The sequence below is a fragment of the Accipiter gentilis genome, chromosome 8, assembly GCF_929443795.1.
Source record: "Accipiter gentilis chromosome 8, bAccGen1.1, whole genome shotgun sequence".
Lineage (NCBI taxonomy): Eukaryota > Metazoa > Chordata > Aves > Accipitriformes > Accipitridae > Astur > Astur gentilis.
This window is the reverse complement of record NC_064887.1, coordinates 4,948,533-4,967,326: the sequence shown is the minus strand read 5'-3', so window position 1 is coordinate 4,967,326 and position 18,794 is coordinate 4,948,533. Positions and strand designations below refer to the sequence as shown.

At 38.4% G+C, this 18,794-nt stretch overlaps 2 protein-coding genes across 3 annotated transcripts in view; one reads left to right on the top strand and one right to left on the bottom strand.

The window, feature by feature from the left end:
* The window catches only part of FGGY (FGGY carbohydrate kinase domain containing), a 327,630-nt gene continuing 308,836 nt past the window's right edge, over positions 1 to 18,794 (top strand). The window contains exon 1 of one of the 2 annotated variants that reach the window (XM_049807620.1): positions 1 to 45. The gene's annotated coding sequence lies outside the window, so the exon portion shown is untranslated. The remainder of the gene's footprint in view (positions 46 to 18,794) is intronic. The other variant, XM_049807621.1, reaches the window with a different exon arrangement.
* LOC126041646 (CARD- and ANK-domain containing inflammasome adapter protein-like) lies at positions 1,949 to 4,210 on the bottom strand. The gene has a single exon (XM_049807617.1). It carries the CDS (start codon positions 4,208 to 4,210, stop codon positions 1,949 to 1,951), a length of 2,262 nt encoding a protein of 753 aa, XP_049663574.1.

Sequence of the window (18,794 nt, the reverse complement as noted above, 5' to 3'; positions counted from 1 at the left end):
GCCCTGAGGAGAAGCCGGGGAGGAGGCGGGAGAGATGGCGCTGGGGTAGGCGGGGCGCGCTGGGCGGGCAGCTGAGGGCAGAGCCGGGAGCTGAGGGGCGGCTTCCAGGGGACGAGGGAAGGGTGAAGGGGTGAACGTCAGCCAGGGGTGGGAGATACGCGGTAGGGGGGCTGAGGGGGAAAGAGCCCGCCTGAGGCGGGTGGGGGAGAGGGAGCCCGCCCGGGCCGCTCGTCCCGGTGCCCGCCGTTCCTTGCCGGCTCGCTGTGAGGGGGGAGCCGTGCCTCAGGGCCGCGGAGGTCGGGCCCAGAGCCGCCTGGCCATTCGCCTTTTCCTCGCTTGTGGTTGACTGAAGCGCGCCGGGGTAGCGGCGGGTTGCCGGCCGCCCCGGGGTGAACCCGGGCCCGCTGGAGTGTGAGGGGCTGGAGGGACACTTGTTTTGGTGCATCGAGCTGCAGATGTCGGTTTTGCTGGCCTCTCTCTGTGTACTTCCAAGCGTGCGGTCGTGTCTTCTCATTCACCTCGAAGATGGCAGCGGCAGGGCGTTGTGGGGGTCAAGCTAAAGCGTTGTAATATGGCTGTGAAAATCACAGTTTTAGCCCCATACGTTCGTAAATCTGTGTTTCGTTTCGCAAGAATTATCTGGCCCTTTGTGGTAATTTGGCTTCTAATCACGTACTGAAAGGAAGCGTGAAGAAGCGTGAGGGTTGCTTATCGTTATATAGAAAAGGACCACAGAGAACCTTCCGTCGCCTCAAGAAAGTGTTTCTGTTTTAAGAGATGACAGTACAAATATTTTGAACCAATAAACTCTGTTGCAACCTTTTTATTCTGAACGTTTCATCTTTGTGCTGGAGTTGATTTGAAAGTGAAATTAATAAACAGCAAATATGATTGTTTTCATTATCTCTACTTAAAACTGTAAAATCTGGACACGGTATGATGAAAGATGGAAGAAAAATAGTTGTTATAGTCTCCGGATCTGTCAATACCATGTCATAGGGTATAATACAGAAATGTCTAAAGAGGGTCCAGCCAAATATTGAATGTCAGTGTAGCACCTAACAGTGTCCTGAAAACAACATCATTGTGTTAGCAAAGTTTTGGGCATGCGCTGCTCCTCTGGTTGGTTTATGCCAAGCCTCCTGACAGGATTTATTAGCATGGGCAATGAGTCCAGTAAATCTAGAGCAGAGCAACCCCCCACACATAAATTTGCAGGGAGATGCTTTCTGATCTCCAGGTAGCTCAGAGAGCAGCACTGTAATTGGCATAAACCGAGGTAATACTGCATTACCCTCAGGAGACCCAGTGCTGTTCAGCTCTTTGCTACCCTGCTTCTCCCCTTTGTTCAGTTATAGCTGTGGAGTAAGTTGGATCGGCTCGCATGTACAACCTAGAGCAGGCATGCATGACTGGACTAAAAGAGAGGGCAGATCAATCTCTTCGGGCAGCATTCTGCAGTTAGGTCTGCCTAAGCTAAACAAAACTAGTGTTATCTACTCCAACATCTCTATACTCTATATCCTTGAGGATACAGATGTCTCTATTCATAATAGCTGGCTTTTTAAAAATGTGATTTTACCAAACAATGCTTAACTAAGCTATCTATACAGGCTACTATTCACAGTTATAGGAAAAGTTATTTTCTATCTTTTTTTTTTTTTTTAAAGTCTTGATTTATATTAGAGGAGGTCATACACAATGTGTTTAAGACCGGTGCTTTTTAAATAGGTTCCAAGTATGAGATTGGTGAGAGAAGCAAAAGACTAATCAATATTCAGAAGTTTAACTGTGTCCTTAAGATCCTTTTTTTCCGTGGCCACCTTTGATTGCTAACTTAATTCTGCCTGCCCTAACATAATTCTCAATCATACCGGGCAACAGCATTATCCAAATTACATTAAAAGAGAATTCTGCATTTAAATTTAGAAGTTTTTGTTTTACATCTTCATTTTGCTATTAACATTTTCTTTTTCAAAAGTGTTACAATTTGAGCCTGATTTTCTGCTTTATTAAATTCTGCTACTTGCAATGGGGTCTTTTTGAGACTATTAGCAGCTAGTAAATTTGCTTTTTCTCCTTGTGACCAGTTTACGAGGGAATTTGCAGCATTAAAATGACCGGCCTTGCACGCACAATGCAATGGAGTATCCTTGGTGCTGTCTAAGGCATTAATGGCTGCCCCGTAGCTCAGTAATAGATTTATCAAGTCGCTGTGTCCATATTCTGCTGCAATATGCAGCGCGGTCTTTCTCCAAATGTTTCTGTCATCAATATTTTTATTTTTCCCTGATGACAGAAGAATTTTTATGATGTCTGTGTTGCCTTTGACGGCTGCGTAGTGCATCGGAGTACATCCATCCATGTCCTTAGCTCCATGTCTTCCTTTATTAGCTAACAGAAGTTTCATGATACTGAGATGTCCTCTCATAGCTGCAGTGTGCAGGGGAGTCTTTTTCTCCTTGTCTTGTGCGTTGGGGTCAGCGTTAGCGTTCAGAAGCATCTCTACCATTGCTTTGTCTCCCCTTTCAGCAGCAAAATGTAAAGGTGTTTTTGACTGCTTATCCTTAACATTAACATTTGCTTTGTGATACAGCAGCTGTTGGGCAACATCAATGTTACCTCTTTGACTTGCAATATGCAGGGGAGTAACAAACTCTTTAGTGACGGCATTAATTTTGGCACCGGCATTAACTAAAAGGCCAGCTAATGCTCCTTTATTATGAAGTGCAGCAATATGGAGCGGGGTTTCATTGGCTTGGTTCATAAGGTTAATTTCTATCCCTTTGCGCAGAAGCAGATTTGTGATGGAAGCAGCCCCAGCTTGAACTGCCAAGTGCAAAGCTGTGTCTGAAGCAGGAGTCTTTATGCTGAAGTCTGCTCCCTTTTCGATTAGAACTTCTGCTGATTCAGCTTTGCCTGTTTCACACGCCAGGAGTAAAGGAGTGTACTGCATTTCATTGTAGGCGTTTATATCTGTACCTCTGTCAATTAAAGCCGCTACAGTACCATGCAGATTTTTCTGTACAGCTCTAAAAAGAGCTGACTCCATTATGTCAGATGACAAATCTTTAGAATAGTCTAGTAGTATTTTGAAGATGGATGGGTGGTTGCTGTTGAAGGCTCTTTCGGCCATGTTGGAATCAACACTGGCTCCAGCTTCTAGCAATACTTTTGCAGTATTTTCAGACCCCTGAGAAACAGCATAACTGAGAGCAGTCTGTCCCCTTTCATCCTTTCCATCAGTGGAGGCACCAGCCTTTAAAAGCATTTTTGCCAGACTGCTCTCATCTTTAAGAGCTGCCATGTGCAAAAAGTTGCGCTGGTTCCTGTAGCTTCTTGCCTCTTCTTTCAGGAGCATCTTCAATATGTGACTGTGGTTATTCTGTGCAGCCAAATGAAGTGGTGTCTTGCCTTCCATATCCAAACTGTACATATAAGCACCACATCGGAGAAGCAGTTTCACTGCGTCACCATGGCCTTTCTCAGCAGCGCTGTGCAGTGGTGTTCTTCCTTTCTTGTCCTTCACATCTATCTTTGCACCTTTGCTGATCAAATATTCCATTATTGTTAGATGTCCATTAGCAGCTGCAACATGCAGAAGTGTTTCGCTTGAAGAGGTTAGTGCATTAATATCATTATATTTCAATGTCCTCTCTAACTCAGAAGGATAGCCTTTAGCAACTGCATCAAAGATGCCAACACCAGCATGATCTTTTCTAGGTTTTGCTGCCCTTGAAAGTTGAGTTTCTTTTCCTTTCTTCTTAATAGCCCGTTCTTGCTTTTTTCTTCTAGGACTGTCTTTTTTTTCCTGGTGCTGTTCACTGCTGTTTTCAAACCAAACCTTGTCTTTTTCTAGTAAATATCCTACTAATTGTCTTCTAGCATCTCCAATGCTTTCATTTACTTCACTGACGTATTTTCTTATTTTGCTATAAAGTTTTGGCTCCATTTGCTTTAAATATGGATAAAAAAAGAGCCTGCAGGCTCGTTCACCTTGAGAAATTAGTATGTCTAAAACTCGAGCGTTCTTTTGTGTTCGTGTCCTGTAGAAACTCATGACCATCTTTTTTTCTGGGGTAAAAATGCCATTGTCTATCAGCCAGTTCAGAAGATGGTCTGGGTCTTTTATGCCTTCTACTAGCTCTTCTTTTTTAGTCCGTAGGACTTCTATTGCATATGGATTTGTAAACAGGCTAGTTGAATGCATGATCATGTTGCTAATCAAAAAGTGAATTGAGCTATTGTTTGATGTTTGAAGTCAAATATGAAACAGCAAAGCAGGCTCACATCATTTCACACATTCTTTTCATAGAACAATGAACTGTTGTAGTTCAGTGATAAATCTTTAAAGAATTATAAAGAATTCAAAACTCCCTCACCTTTGGTTTTCTAGTTGTTAGAACTCCTTTGATCTTCTCTGTTCTTCCTTAGCAACAAGTGAAGTTTAATAACAAAACAAAATTCTCTGATATGTAAAGATATTCCACTTGGAAGACTTCTTCCAGATTTTTTACACATAATTAGGGAGAAAAAAATGTTTTTGTGAATCTGATAGTTGAATAGATGATACTTGTTTATCAAGTTCCTCTGTTCCTCTGGCCAAGCAGTTTTTTTGTAGGTGCCTAAATGACCAGTCTATTAAACATGACAAAAGAAACTTCACAGCATAGTTACTGTTGCCATGATTACATACCTTGTATGATCTTAAATGAAAGAGTACACATTGCCAGCTACATAGGTGAAAGCCCAATAATGTAATGAAATAAAAACATAAAGACGTAGATAAAAATAAATTGTATAAGTGGCTAGTTATGAAAAGTGATCCAGCCTTTCTAATATGAGTTACAACTTTAGTCTATGAGGTATATTTAACTTAAAGGCTATTTAGCTTGTCATTCCTGCTGTAACCTGGAGTCTGTCTGGAACTTAATTCTTTTACATGAGGTGGATCAAGGCGTGTGATTCAGTATGCAACATTTAAAGTATAATTAAATAGAGCTTCAAATCTGTGAATATGTATAGTCTTCGATAGGGGTGTAGGACCTTTGAATCTAGCTGTAATTAACTTATTGGTGTTAAAATTCCTCATGGAGAGAAGGAAATAAAATAATAATCATCTACACATTTTGAAACCAGTTGAGAGAGAAATTGAGATTACAGAGTTCTGTAAGAGCTAGAAGTAAAATAAGCTGAAAAGCTGAAAGCTTGGGCTTATTTAAGCAAATGGGAAACTTTGCCATCTGTTTCTTAGTTTGGTGCCCTTTCTGTTGGGTCCCGCTGCCTTTGCATGTATTTTCTTTAATAGTATGTACTGTGTGACTGATAAGATTTTTAATTTTTTTCTGTTGACTTTAGTTTTATAAGTAAGATTGCAAAGCTTATTCTATTAAAGGAAAAAAAAAAAAAAGATTTATTGAAGAAATAGCCGGGAAAGGCAAGACTTTTAATATATATTTTGAAAGCCAGCCAGTTACCAAGTCAGCAAATTTGACAGCCAATTTAAGAGCCCAATAATTCCTCTGAAATGCAAAGAAGGGCACTACACCAAGAGTAGCAAAACCTTTGTCATTTAGTTAATGATTGTTAACGCATAACATGGGAAACTATGGTTTATTGTAGAGTGTCAGGAGGTCTGAATTGTGTTCCCAAATCTGCTAATGACTCAGTCTGTTATCTGCAAATTATTGAGTCTTCAGATTTGACTTAACAAAGTACTGAAGATCTATCCATGTCTTGAGTAAATTAATAGTCCTTACTTAAAGTTTGGTGAAATGGGATCTTTATGTCATTATTATTGGTCCCATGCAAAGCAGGGGTAGTAATACTTGATTACCTTCACAGGAAAGTTTTGAGTTCTGGCAATGGAAAATGTTACATGAGTGCTGAGCAGTATTGTTAATATAGACAGCACAAGAACTTTTGGAGCTCCTGGAAAATTTAAAACCAGAAATTGTGATATTCTTTAAGAGTCTATCAGTATGGTAGTAATTTCCTAGCGTTCTGAATACAGAAATTTTACTAGTTGTCATGGTTTAACCGCAGCTGGCAGCTAAGCACCGCGCAGCTGCGCGCTCATTCCCCGCACCCGGTGGGATGGGGGAGAGAATCGAAAAAAAAAGTAATATTGTGGTTTGAGATAAAGACAGTTTAATAGGACAGAAAGGAAGACAATAATAATGATAATAACAATAAAAATAATAAAATTACAATAATAATAATAATAAAAGAATTGGAATATTCAAAACAAATTATGCACAGTGCAATTGCTCACCACTTGCTGACCGATGCCCAGTTAGTTCCCAAGCGGTGATCTGCCCCCCACGGCCAACCCCTCCCAGTTTATATACTGGGCATGACATCACATGGTATGGAATATCCCTTTGGCCAATTTGGGTCAGCTGCCCTGGCTGTGTCCCCTCCCAACTTCTTGTGCCCCTCCAGCCTTCTTGCTGGCTGGGCATGAGAAGCTGGAAAATCCTTGACTTAGTCTAAACATTACTTAGCAACAACTGAAAACATCAGTGTGTTACCAGCATTCTTCTCATGCTGGACCCAAAACATAGCACTCTACCAGCTACTAGAAAGAAAATTATCTCTATCCCAGCCGAAACCAGGACACTAGTAAACAGTACAAAAGAAAGGGTGCAGTACTCCTAACTGGCCTTGAGGAGGAACATTTGAACAATATATGCAGGCAGCATCTTTCAGAGCCACCGTGGGACTTTATTTTGGGAGAATAATCTGCAGCAAATTACTTGTTACTAGATGCAAATCACAGTCTTCAAAATATAATTATGCATTTTTTTAAAAAAGTTCTTCATTATAAGTATGTGACTTATGAGGAAATTCTGTCTTAAAACAAGAATCCCATTTGACAAGAAAATTTTAGAAGCTTGTTGTATGGATTCATTTTTAGAAATTATGTCTTAAAAGCTTTTATTTTTTAATTAGCATTTTAACTACTTTTAGAATTAAGCCTTTGTTCCAACAACGACTTCACAAAAAGATCAGAAATCCTAAGAGTTGATAAGAGATTCAGAATTGGCTATTTGAAGCATGCTTTTTGTTTATATCTTTTTAACTTATTAACTCTATTTGACATATAAATGTTTTAGAGAAGGGAAAAATATTAAGGTTCCACCCCTCTTCTTTAATTAAGTGCATGAGACCACAAACATGTGGGATCATCAGGAAGCTTTTCATTAAAAATAAGAATGGCAAAATTTAATATTACTGAAGATCTAAGAAAAGAAGTAAGTTGGAGAGAGGAGGAGGCAAATCTTTGGCTGCCTTCGTTATCTTTTACATTTATTTGTTGTCTGAGGGGCATAAGGTGATTTTTTCTTTTCTTGCTAAGTACTTCACAGGCCACTTCTTTTATTTCTGCTGGCTTCTTTAGCTCCACGTATCCAAGGACTGTTCCTTATTAGTTTATTTTGAAAAGAAAATGATGGGGTTTGCTTCTGTCTTCTTTGTCAGATAGCACTTAAGGATTTTTGTGTTCAGCAGTATAGGTATATAGCAGGAATATATAGCAGATCAGCTTGTATGAATTGAGGAAGTTTTATGTTTTACTCTAGAAGGACGTAGTAAAAAATTCTGATTGGTACAAGTGCAGGTTCAGCTTCAATAGAGTCATCAAAGAAACTTCACGCTGTAGGTGTGTTGATTGTGTTTTAATTCAGTGTATTGTCAAGAAGCCTGTAGCAAGTAGATTGTCATGACATAGAAATACTGAAAATCTTCACATAGACCACTCAAGCTCTAGTATCATTGTTAAGTGCAGAAGTAAGACTCTGTGTATATGTAAGATTACCTTAGATCTATGTATACTCGGCACTGACTTTGTGGGAGGATATTCAGCTGAAAACAACACAGTGGAGTTTAGAGCAGGCCTTAAAAAGGGCAGGTGATGCTATTGATAGGAAAGATCTCTATTTTTGCCTCTGCTGAATAAGTGTGCATATGGGGAACTGTTTTAACCCAGCTGTAGCTGGGAGGCTTGAGCCAGTTATTTCTGACATACAATCTCAGTTTTGCTACTGACTTGTGTCCTTGGGCAAATCACTTAATCTCTGTGCCCTCTTTACACAAGCATTAAAAAAGGAAATCTTTTTCTACCTCACAGACATGTCCTAAGTGTTTATTAATGTTGGTGCAGTGCTTTGAAGTTATAGAGTGCTTTGAAGTTTTTGTCCTTTGAAGTATTGTTTTCTGACTTCTCAAAGATGAACATTTATGTCTTAAATTAACACGTGCCCACGTTTTCTAGCTTATTTTATGTTGCTATGTCATCATCAAATATACATTTAATTTTCTCTATTTTAATTTCTCAAAGATGAAAGGAACCCAAACTACACCTTGCATATTGCTAGATCAACATGTGAGATGCCGTGGCCGTGGGAGTGAGGAACCTGTAGAGGTCACCAGTTCTCCACCGAGGCTTTCCCACTCTGAGCCTGCAGCTGTGGTTACTGTCTTCTGCTGAAACGGCATGTAATGCAACTGAATGACTTCCAGTAACTTCTTACATTCTCTAGGGCATTTTCGTGATAAAATTGATAGAAGGCCAAACATTAATAACACGGTTTCACTCACCGTGATATTTTTATGTTTCCCAATATGTACTTTAATTTCATTTAAGACAATTGTTTGCACTAATGCCAACTGTTTATTGGGAACATATCTCACTGTAGAGGAACTGGCCCGTAGGAGATAATAAAGCCAACATCATTATCTAAACATCGTGAGGGATGGAGAAATATATCTGGGTAATCAAGGCATTTTCATCACTAAATACGGCTCACGAATAAAGCTTTGTTTTGCATAACCAGAAACCTAAGTGTGGCCTAGCTGGTTGATGTTGAACTATATTTAGGTATAGCTAGATTGAGAAACAGCAGTGTTAGAAGCATTCATGATGATGATTAGAGTGTACTTGACTTATTATAACACTGGAAGAGAAGCTGACTAGTCAGAATGTCTGCAAGAGAGTCAAAATGTAGTGCTTAGTTTTGCCTAAAGATTAACAGCAGTAAATTAGGGAAGTCAGAAGGGGAGCTTTGACACTGAGTGATCTGTTTGTGTTAGTCATATTTCTGTAGAGAGTAGGCTTGGGGCCTTCCTGCTGCTGAGCAATCTCTACCCTGGCTGGTATTTAAATGTGATGTTCCCTAGAGTAGTGCCGTCCTCCGAGTGGTACTGGCACACACAGAACATGCGTGTCATCGGGGGCCTGCTGGAGGGGGGAGAAAGCTGATCTGTCCAGTCTCACGTTTTGCATCTCAGACTAGCACACTGGGCTCCCATCTTATCCTCTCTGCAGCTTATGCGTTGGCCGGGCATAACCACCCCTGCAGAGTCCTGTGCCAGGTCCTATACTTGAAGGAGGTACCTCGCAGAAGGCACAGCTTCCCAGCTTTGTCCGCTCTTCATGGATGCTTTCAAAAGACTAGGCAATAATGCAACAGATGATATGATAATTCAGGTATTTTATTCCATTTCCAGTGCAAGTCACAATGTTACCCCAACACTATAATACTATTTCTTCGAGTATAAACAAATGAAGATCGTGTTAAGCACTGCACCTGTACAACGCAAAATGTTCTTTTTTCCAAAGATTGGCGTGTACTTTTATGAAGTTCCCAACCTGGGGTAACTGTAAGTGTGGATAATACACATCTGCAAAGTGCCAGTGATGGCTGTAAATGCTGATAGAGCAGGCTGTCCATCTGGATCGAACTGTAGGAATGAGGCTTAACGTACATAACTCAGCCAAAGTAAGGATTAGGCTTGTTTCTCAGTTTACCATGCATATATTAGTGAAGTTCAAGAAGAGTAACCAAACTACTTAGAAACCTTTTTTGCCATTCAGGTTTTTGAATTATAAATATAATTTATAGATCTAATTATTATAATTAGATTTAAGTATTTTTCTGAAGTTCTTCGTGGAATTATTTGCCAGGTAGTTTTCTGAGAAGCTACATAGTGGAGGTAGAAGGAAAAAAAGCTTTCTAATTTAGTTTCACAGAACTAAATAAAAGCAACATTCTTGTTTCAGAATATAATAAATAAAATAAAAGTTGGTTTGAAACAAACAGAAAAAATGTTAGTGTTGATATGATGAAATATATATTTAGTTACTGCAATTTTCATAATGTAAAGTAAAAAAAAGAAATATTACAATTTTTGTGTCTAAGTGATGAGTATTACTAGTTATTTGTTTCTGTACATATTTATTCTGCAGAAGTCTTTATTGTCACAGGCTTAATTTAAATTTAAGAACTAATTTGCCTGTGAATCTATTGACTAAACCTGGACACTAGTACTGATTTTACTAATGAGGAGATAGCATTTTCCAATTCATTGGCTTAAAGTTGTATCAGTTTAATGGTTTTTATCTTGTAATTTTAGAGGTTAAGTGTGTCCTTTCAGACCAATGCTAATAGAAAGCAATTATGACAAAATGCTAGCCCTCACATCATTAGCATAAAATGTAAATGATGTAAAAGTATTAAGTTACTAAATGCTGAGGCAGCTTCAAGGATCAGCAAAACGAAATGGAGAGAGGGCCAAAATGGGCAGATTTTTTTCCCATTTTAAACCAGACAAGCCCTTGTGGTTTTGAGTCAGGAACATACACTTTGTCAGTGAAATCTTAGAGAACAAAATACTTTATAGAAGTTATTTAACTGTTGAAGACCAAGATCCTCCTTACACCCCCTGTACTCATCAGGCTAACCTTACTGGCAGCGTTACTCCCAGAAGGTGAATACGGTGGTGCCACTAGATCTCCCACAGGAGCCTTTTAAGCCAAATTTGCTTTGTAGATGCAATTTGTGAAAAACTATTCTGAGTTTGCACCAGTACGTAAACAGAATTTTGTTCTTACTGATGATAAAATGCTGTAGATGTGACTACAGACTAACGTGACTTTGAAAGGAATAATGTTTTGCCACATCATAAACCAGTTTTAATTGCTATTATTTATTAAGGTATTACAGTTAAATGTCAAGCATCAGACATAGTACAAACATTTACCTAAACAATGTCTTGCTAATGAAGTCTATGCACACGCTTTGAAATTTTGCCCTCTCTGAGGAATCCATTTACAGTAAAATGTATATAAATGTATTATGTCAAAAGAATTTTCAAATCCATTTATTTTAGTTTCACAGCTGTTTTTTTCTGAATTTGAAGAAATCAAAAACTTAATTCAATGTGGAAAATAATATCAATATTTTTGTATTCCAGTAAGAAAAATTCTGTTATAATTACTTTGCAAAAAATGCAGTATGTCTTTTGAGTTAGCAATGGTAAGCTTTATTTTCTAGTAACACCAGCAGCAGCAAAATGATACTGTAGTCTTGCAAGTGGGAGAGCAGATAGTAGTGAATAAGGGCTCACTTAATTCCCTCTTTAAACCTATTAGAGGGCAATTGAAACAGTTGGGCCTGGCTGAGTCTAATTGGTCTTCTGATAGGCTTCTTGTAATACATCAGAGAAGATTCCCTGCATCTGTTGTCTTCTCCACAGCTGTCATTTCAGGCTTCCATAAGCTTTATTTATTTATTTATTTTTCTTAATATTCTAGCTTTGTTTCTTGTTTCTCTCTCTGTTTACCTTGGAGATGGTTCTTGTAGTCCCTGCTGTCTGAGCTTGGGAAGGTGACTATTTTGTTGTGAGTCCTTTACGTTTTTCTTATTGCCATAGTTTTACAGAAGACTGATAATAATTAGCACCATTTTAAAAAGTTCTGTGTGAGCTTATTTGTGACCCTTGAGTGACTGTAATTCCTACCTTACTTATTTGCTTCTCAACTTTTCAATAGTATTCACTGCAGTAGGGAAAAGCAAGGCAACTCAGGATTAAGAAAGATTCCCTGGCAGTGCTGGTTTAGCTTATCTTCATTACTTTTTCTTTGTCTAGAATTCTATATTTAGAGAAGAAGTAAGTTGATTTTGGTTTTTTCATATTAAATAGCTATAATATAACTTTCATTTAAATTCTACTTGTCTTACTAAGCAGTTATCTATCACCAGGACATCTTTGCTATTCTGTCTAAATCTGTCTATAGCACTTTCTTAGTCTTTAGACAATGCAAGTTACTCAAGGGGCTTGCTTGTAATTACATTTTTTAAAAAAATTGATTTTTTTTCCTTCCTTCTTTTGGAAAAAGATATGGAAGCATTTAATTCTTTTTTATGTTTCTGATTACCTTTATTTTCATTCAGTTGTACTCTATCCTGATCAACTAGTTAAAATCATCTTGGATTTTTAGTTGCATTCAATTTATGTTTGCTGTACATCAAAATGAAGCTTAACTTTCTGGGTATAGCAATGCTAGAAAAATCACAAGCATGTAATTATTTCTTTCTTATTAGTGTTTTAATCTGTTCACAATTCTGTAATTTGGTGAGTACCTTTTGTTCAGTTTTGCAGTGTTTCTCATTGCTAGATGGTTTTCTGAGACATATAGAGTTGACCCTTTCACATGTTATCTCCTCTTTCCAGTTCTGACAGCTTCCCACCTTCTGTTTGAATCCTCTGGCTTTGACTATTTCTGTTCCCCCAGATTGCATATGTCTTCTTGTATGTCAGGATCTGGAGTCCTGCCCCTCACATTAGTTCCAATTCAGCAAAGTATGTAATTATACATCTAACTATAGAGAGGTGCCTCCATGGACTGTAAATTTGACTCCCAGAAACTTTAGTATGACATTAACACCTCCTATCTTTTTCTGAATTCTGAGTTATGCTTTAGCATTAAGGAATTGATTAATTGGAGCACTGAATCAGGACCTCAGCTATATGCCTGTCTGTTTGACTCTGTGAGAAATACCCTTGTTGATTTGGATAGCTCCCTAAATCACAAAGTCCTGACAACTCCTCCAGATTCATGGTGTTTGCTTTCCTTGGCATATCCCAAAACATCCTTCTCTGTTCAGCTGCACCTGTGATATTCCAGCAGCTCTCTTTGTTCCCAAGCCATTATGTCTTCCTACTCAAATTTCCATTCAAAGAGTGATTCATGCAGCAGGGGAAAGGCATGACCTAGCTGCCCCCTCAGTTTCCATCGCTTTGCAAATCATGTGCAGTCTCATCTGAACCGGGGCTTTCATTTCAGTCTTCTCTATTCCCATTCCTGGAACTAATTCTTTTATTCCTTACTCCTGTAGTGTGCACTGAGAGCAGAGAAATGTTTGCTGCATAAACAGGCTTTTTTTAAAACCTAGCTTTGGTCACGGGAGCAGTGAAAACACATCAGCATGAATTTTCTTTCCCCTAGGAATGCCTTTTCTCACCACAGATGAATACATATGGTTGTTACCTGTGCCATAGCTACTCTGTGGACAAAGCACAAGCTTGACTCATTATACCAGCATCCTTTTTTTTTTTTTTTTTTTTTTTTTTTTTTTAATAACAGCTTTCATAGTCTGAATGTTTGGTTCTGATGTCCAGCTGGAGAGAATTGCACCACCAACAGTCTTTACGAGAGTTGCATGCTCTTCAGTCATTCTTTCAAATGCTTTTGATGTCTTCCATTGTCCCCTGTATTGCTTTCCCTTCATCATTTGAATATTAATACCTTATGCCTTTTTGAGTCTCCTTTTCCACCATTATTCCTCTATCATCAAACCCACTCATTTACAATTTCTGTCTCCTTTACTGTGCAGTAGAAGCATTCCCTATTTGAGAAAGCTTTTAAGGTTTGGTTTTGGTCGTGTCGTCCCCCGTCCCCCTGTGTGTCCCCCCTTGCTTAAATAGTGGTTCTGGCTTTACGAGACTCTCAGTATTAAACTGTGCTCTCTGAGACTTCTAGGACTCCTGCCAGGCGACGTGGAAGATGCTGAAGAGGCATCTAGACCCATTGTAGTCTACCCGTAGGTATATTTTCTGCTGTTACGGTTCCCAGTGAAGCAAATTCTTTGGCTCAATATGTATAGCGTAATAGTACACAGAATAGTAATATTCCCGCTAGGGGTATTATTAGGGATAGATTAAGGAAGGAATAGTGATTTTTAACAAGTACTTTTGTGGTGAATTAGCTACAATAAGTAAAGAGATGAGCTAGAGGATCAACCTTCTTTTTCCCTTGTGTCACAAGACATAGGGAAAGCTTAGTTTCAGCTAAAAGTTAATATAGCATCATGAAAATGGGATCAACATGACATTAAGAAATGAAAGAAGGGATATTGTAGTGACAGCTCAAGCTATATTAATAACTTCATGTTTAATTCAATAAAATGTCACTATTTAAAATTTATCTGAAGCAGCCAGAGCTTGCAAAATAATTTGGAGCAAAGCTACTGAAGAGTATACATGGCCATGGTGTTGCTAGGAATATTGGCCAATTTAGCTTAATTGTAGCAGATTACATCTCAGATTTGCACTTTCCGTACTGTTTTTGTTTGGTACCTGTATTACTTTCTTTTTTAATCTTTTAAATCAAAAACTGTTAAACATCTTTTGCACTCTGTAGGCTTGCTTTTTGTTAGTTTATTTTACAACAGTTTGCATTAACTTTATCTAGATGTGACTTTCAGTTTTGCATGGGTTGGCACTAAAACCACCAGGATGGTGGTTTGTTCCCCCTTCCCCTTTTTTACTCTCTGGCATAATTTCCATCCAACAAAGCTTTTCAAAAATAAGGAAGGAAAAGGCCTTCCTGTACAAGCTTCCTGTGAATCCTATCCAGATATAAAAGACTTGTGTAAAAGCTTGGCAGGCAATCCCAGCATATGCCACTTAGTGACTTCCTTATTTTATGTTACCATTCCACGTAAAGCAAATGAATCTGAAAATCGGAGTAATTTCCATTCATTTTCGAATAAGAAATTTTAAATGGTAAATTTCCTATGTTTATAACGCCTACACTTTAAAATAAGTTTTGAATGCTGACAGCATTAGTCATAGGAAATCCTGTATGAAAATCCAGCACTTAAGTTGGACCTTCCCCTCGATCATGCCATAGAAGGAGTTTGCAGGAAAAGATTCTGTTACTCTTAAATACTGCATTGATTTTTAACCATTTACATGCCATTGCCTCTACTATGATAGTGCTTTTTTTTTTTCTAGAGCCCATTTCCCATTTTGTTGTGATCAAAATGGTATTGAAAAACTATATATTTCAATGCTAAATTTTTCTGTATTTTAATAATATACCAGTAGCACTCTATAGATACATTTGTATACATATACACCCTCCCCCATGAACACCAGTAGTCTTCAGTGTATGCTCCTCAGAAGAAAATTAATTTGAATAAAAAATTGCTTTAGAATATTATATTGGATATAAGGGAACCAAGTGCTTCTAGTAGCATGATGTAGAATTTCTTTATAGTTGCATATATATGGTTAATTCTCATAACAATATATTGCATAAAATATTATATACAGTATAAGTATTTTAAAATATTTGGTGCCAAAAAAAAAAAAAGTTAGTGTTCACAGAAGCACAGTAAGAGCTTTGACTCACAGGCGTTGCTGTGTGCAGTTACGGTGGTTAACCCATTACCTTTCCAGCCTTCTGGCCCTGCCGCTCCCAGAGATGGGGCAGTAGGCTGGGATACGTGTATCCACAGCACAGTGTACTGGCACAGGACACTGCTATCAATGTGTGACCTTACCGAGGGGGTAGTAGAGACCTGTCACCAGCCACCCTCTTCTGCAGCTCTTGTTAGAAAGGTGGCTATCACTGTCAAGCAACGTAATAAGCAATTGGGAGAGGTAAAATATTAAGTTAGGTGTATCGGGTTACATTCATTCTCTGTTCCCGAGACACATATTGTCTTGGATAAAAGTGAGGCAAAATAGCAGTTGCTACAGCCAGCAATTCGCATACACCGTAGGTGCTATGGAAGTAGTCTGTGAATGGCAGTGGGACTACCACTGTGCTCAGAGGAAGATTTAGTGGACATGAACTTCAGTGTCAGCAGTTTGTTACTACCTTAAAGAAACTCGTACCATGGTGCTGAGAGGGCAAATATATAAATATTCATGTGTTAATTATCAGCTTCAAACAAACTGTATAGCTCAGTAAAAATGGAAAGCTAAAAAAGCCAACATAACTTTGTAAATTAAACCATAACACAGTCAAGGCATGACAGTAACATATACAGCTGTGTTGCGCAGGATTATTTTCATATGACATGGGTGAACCAACTTTGATAGTTTCTTTGTGTTTGTTTAAAACGAGCCCACAAGGACATTTTATCTCTTAAAAAAAAAATTAATAATCCTAGTTATCATTTTCATTTAGTGGGAAAATCCCACACATGTTGAATTACTGTGGAACAGCTGGCTTAAATTAAGGTTTCAGACTTAAGGAAGGAATCCCGGAGCATAAAGTATCAAATAATAGCTAAATTCAAGATTAGGATGACGATTGTGATGTTAGGCAAGGCAAGCATATATTAGGTAAATGAACTTAAAGAATCATAGGTTTCTGGTAACGCGGTGAATCATAGTACTCCACTTTTAGATCAAAATACAGCAATGTTTAAATATAGTTTAATAAATGACTAAAAATACATTTTAATATATCATTGTTTATAGGTGAGAGGCTTTAGATTATGCAAATACTGATGGATGACAATAAAAGAAATAGAAAGCCATTAAAAATTCTCAGTATTTGAGAGCTCTACTTTTATTCTGACTCTTCTCATGAATTTCAAGAGCCTTTCATATATTTTTTGAGCTTCATCATTATAATAATTCTTGGTTGTATAGGCAAAAGTGATCATTTTTACTGGCTACATGGAGAGTTTCTGTGTGTTTTCAACCTATACTTATGAAAATTCTCTTTTTTAACTCATAGGCTCATGGAGTCATAGGGTCATTTAAATCAGATTGTAGATCTCCGTGAAGTCGGTGTTATTCTGAAGATCCAAACCAGAGGGACGATTTAGGCCAAGACATAGTTCTTTGGTTTGGGGCGTTTTGGTTTTGTTTTTTTTTAAGCCAAGACCTGGTCTGCCTGGAAAAAAGGAGAATTAAGTTCAATACTTAACTTCTGCACTGTACGTCTCCCTTGTGCTTCACACAACCAGCAGTTATGGAAAATCATGTGTGGGACTATGAAGTAGCTCCTCATGTAAAGCTGTAGGTGGAATTTGAACTCAAATTCATTACTTATTGTGCCTTTGTCTGATGAGATAGCAGCTGAATCCCAGAAACACCAAGCAATCTGGTTTTATTTTTGTATGTTAATTGCTAGGTCTTGCTTGTCCTGTTTCTATACAGTTGTACAAGACAAGGAGTTTTATTTCTTTTTAATGCCCTTAAATCACTACTGCCATCATAGAAGTTAGACCCTCCTAAAGAGGCAGGGAAAGGGTGACATCATTAGTAGTGTGCTTTCACAGATTGGGGGGCCTGCACTTCTATGCTGTGTTGAGCAGTGTATTCCCAAAGAGGGTAACGTTAGCTTTTCCTTCTTAGATGGGTCTGGATATGTCAAAACACTTAGAACTAAATTTCAGGAGAGAATACCGTTACAACTAGGCTACAGAAACTCAGGTGGCACAATGCTTCAATTGAGCTGCTGATGTTCCTGATTTGCAACAGGTTTGGGAATTGAGCTGTTTCTGACAGAAAGAGTAACTTCATCAGATCTTTCTTTCCCTGAGCTCATTACTTTGTTGCTTTTGTTACCATACTTGGTCACTGTTACCTTTAGAGTTTGATTGGAAATGTAACTGGCTTTGCTAGTAGCAAATAGATATTATAGATACTAACTGAGAGCGTTTCATTAACCAAGTTGCCACATTCGACCCACAGGCACATAACCATGGAAGCAACGACAATTAACATGAAGTTAAAAACCAAGCCTTTCTCTTATTGCCAGTCTGGCATTTCCTGTCCAGTGAAAAACACAGAAGCAATTTCTGCGCATACGAAAGATAACACAGTAAACAGAGGGGGCCAAGGAAATAGCTTGAAACTAATTTGGGGAGTGCTGGTGTATTTTGTAAGTAAATTCAAAACAGACATGGAAGCTGGTATCAGGAACATGTGCAAGAAATTCCATTTGTAAGACTTTGAATAATAACCTCACTGCCCCCTTAAATAATTTTAAATATATATGCATAAAGTTAGTCACCTAACAAAAACAGTTTCATAAGCAGGTATACTAAGGACTCACAGTTCTCGTTGAAGTTAATGGGTGCGTGAAAAATGTTCACTGTGAAAGTCAAACCACGTTTTATAGGTTTGTCCATATGGGAAGTTGAGCTTGTTTAACCAAAAGTGTGAATTCAAATTAAGTTAGTAAAACTGGTGCAAAATCTGCCTGGACAGTTTTGTAGTGTAATTTAAATTGGAAAAAATGAATTTAAGAGTTCTGACTCAATCTGTGGTAATTTGAAGATTGCTGGTGAGCGTTTCTTTCAGAAGATGCCACATCCCTACTGCTTGTACCTGCATTTATATTCCATGTCCCTTGTTGCCCCCCATCATTTCAGGTGTTTACAGAGCTGCGTGGTTAACAGAATAAGAGAAGCATGCAGATTAAAATCAGTATCCTCAATATTCCAAAAAGCACTGCCAGCACAAGTGAGGGAGTGGAAAAGAAGAGGCAGAGGAGGAGGGAAAAGGTGGCTGCTCAGGCTGGCACTGATGTGAAAAAAAATGCTTACACACATCAAAGCTGAGCTCCCTAAGGCCGGGAGGTGGATCTGTCAGTGCTCGCCTGGCAGCAGCAGCCCTTGTAGCAGTAGTGGCCAACTGTTCAGCTACTGCAGTCCACAAATTGGCATATAAACCTAAAATGCCTTATTGGTAGCTTCTTA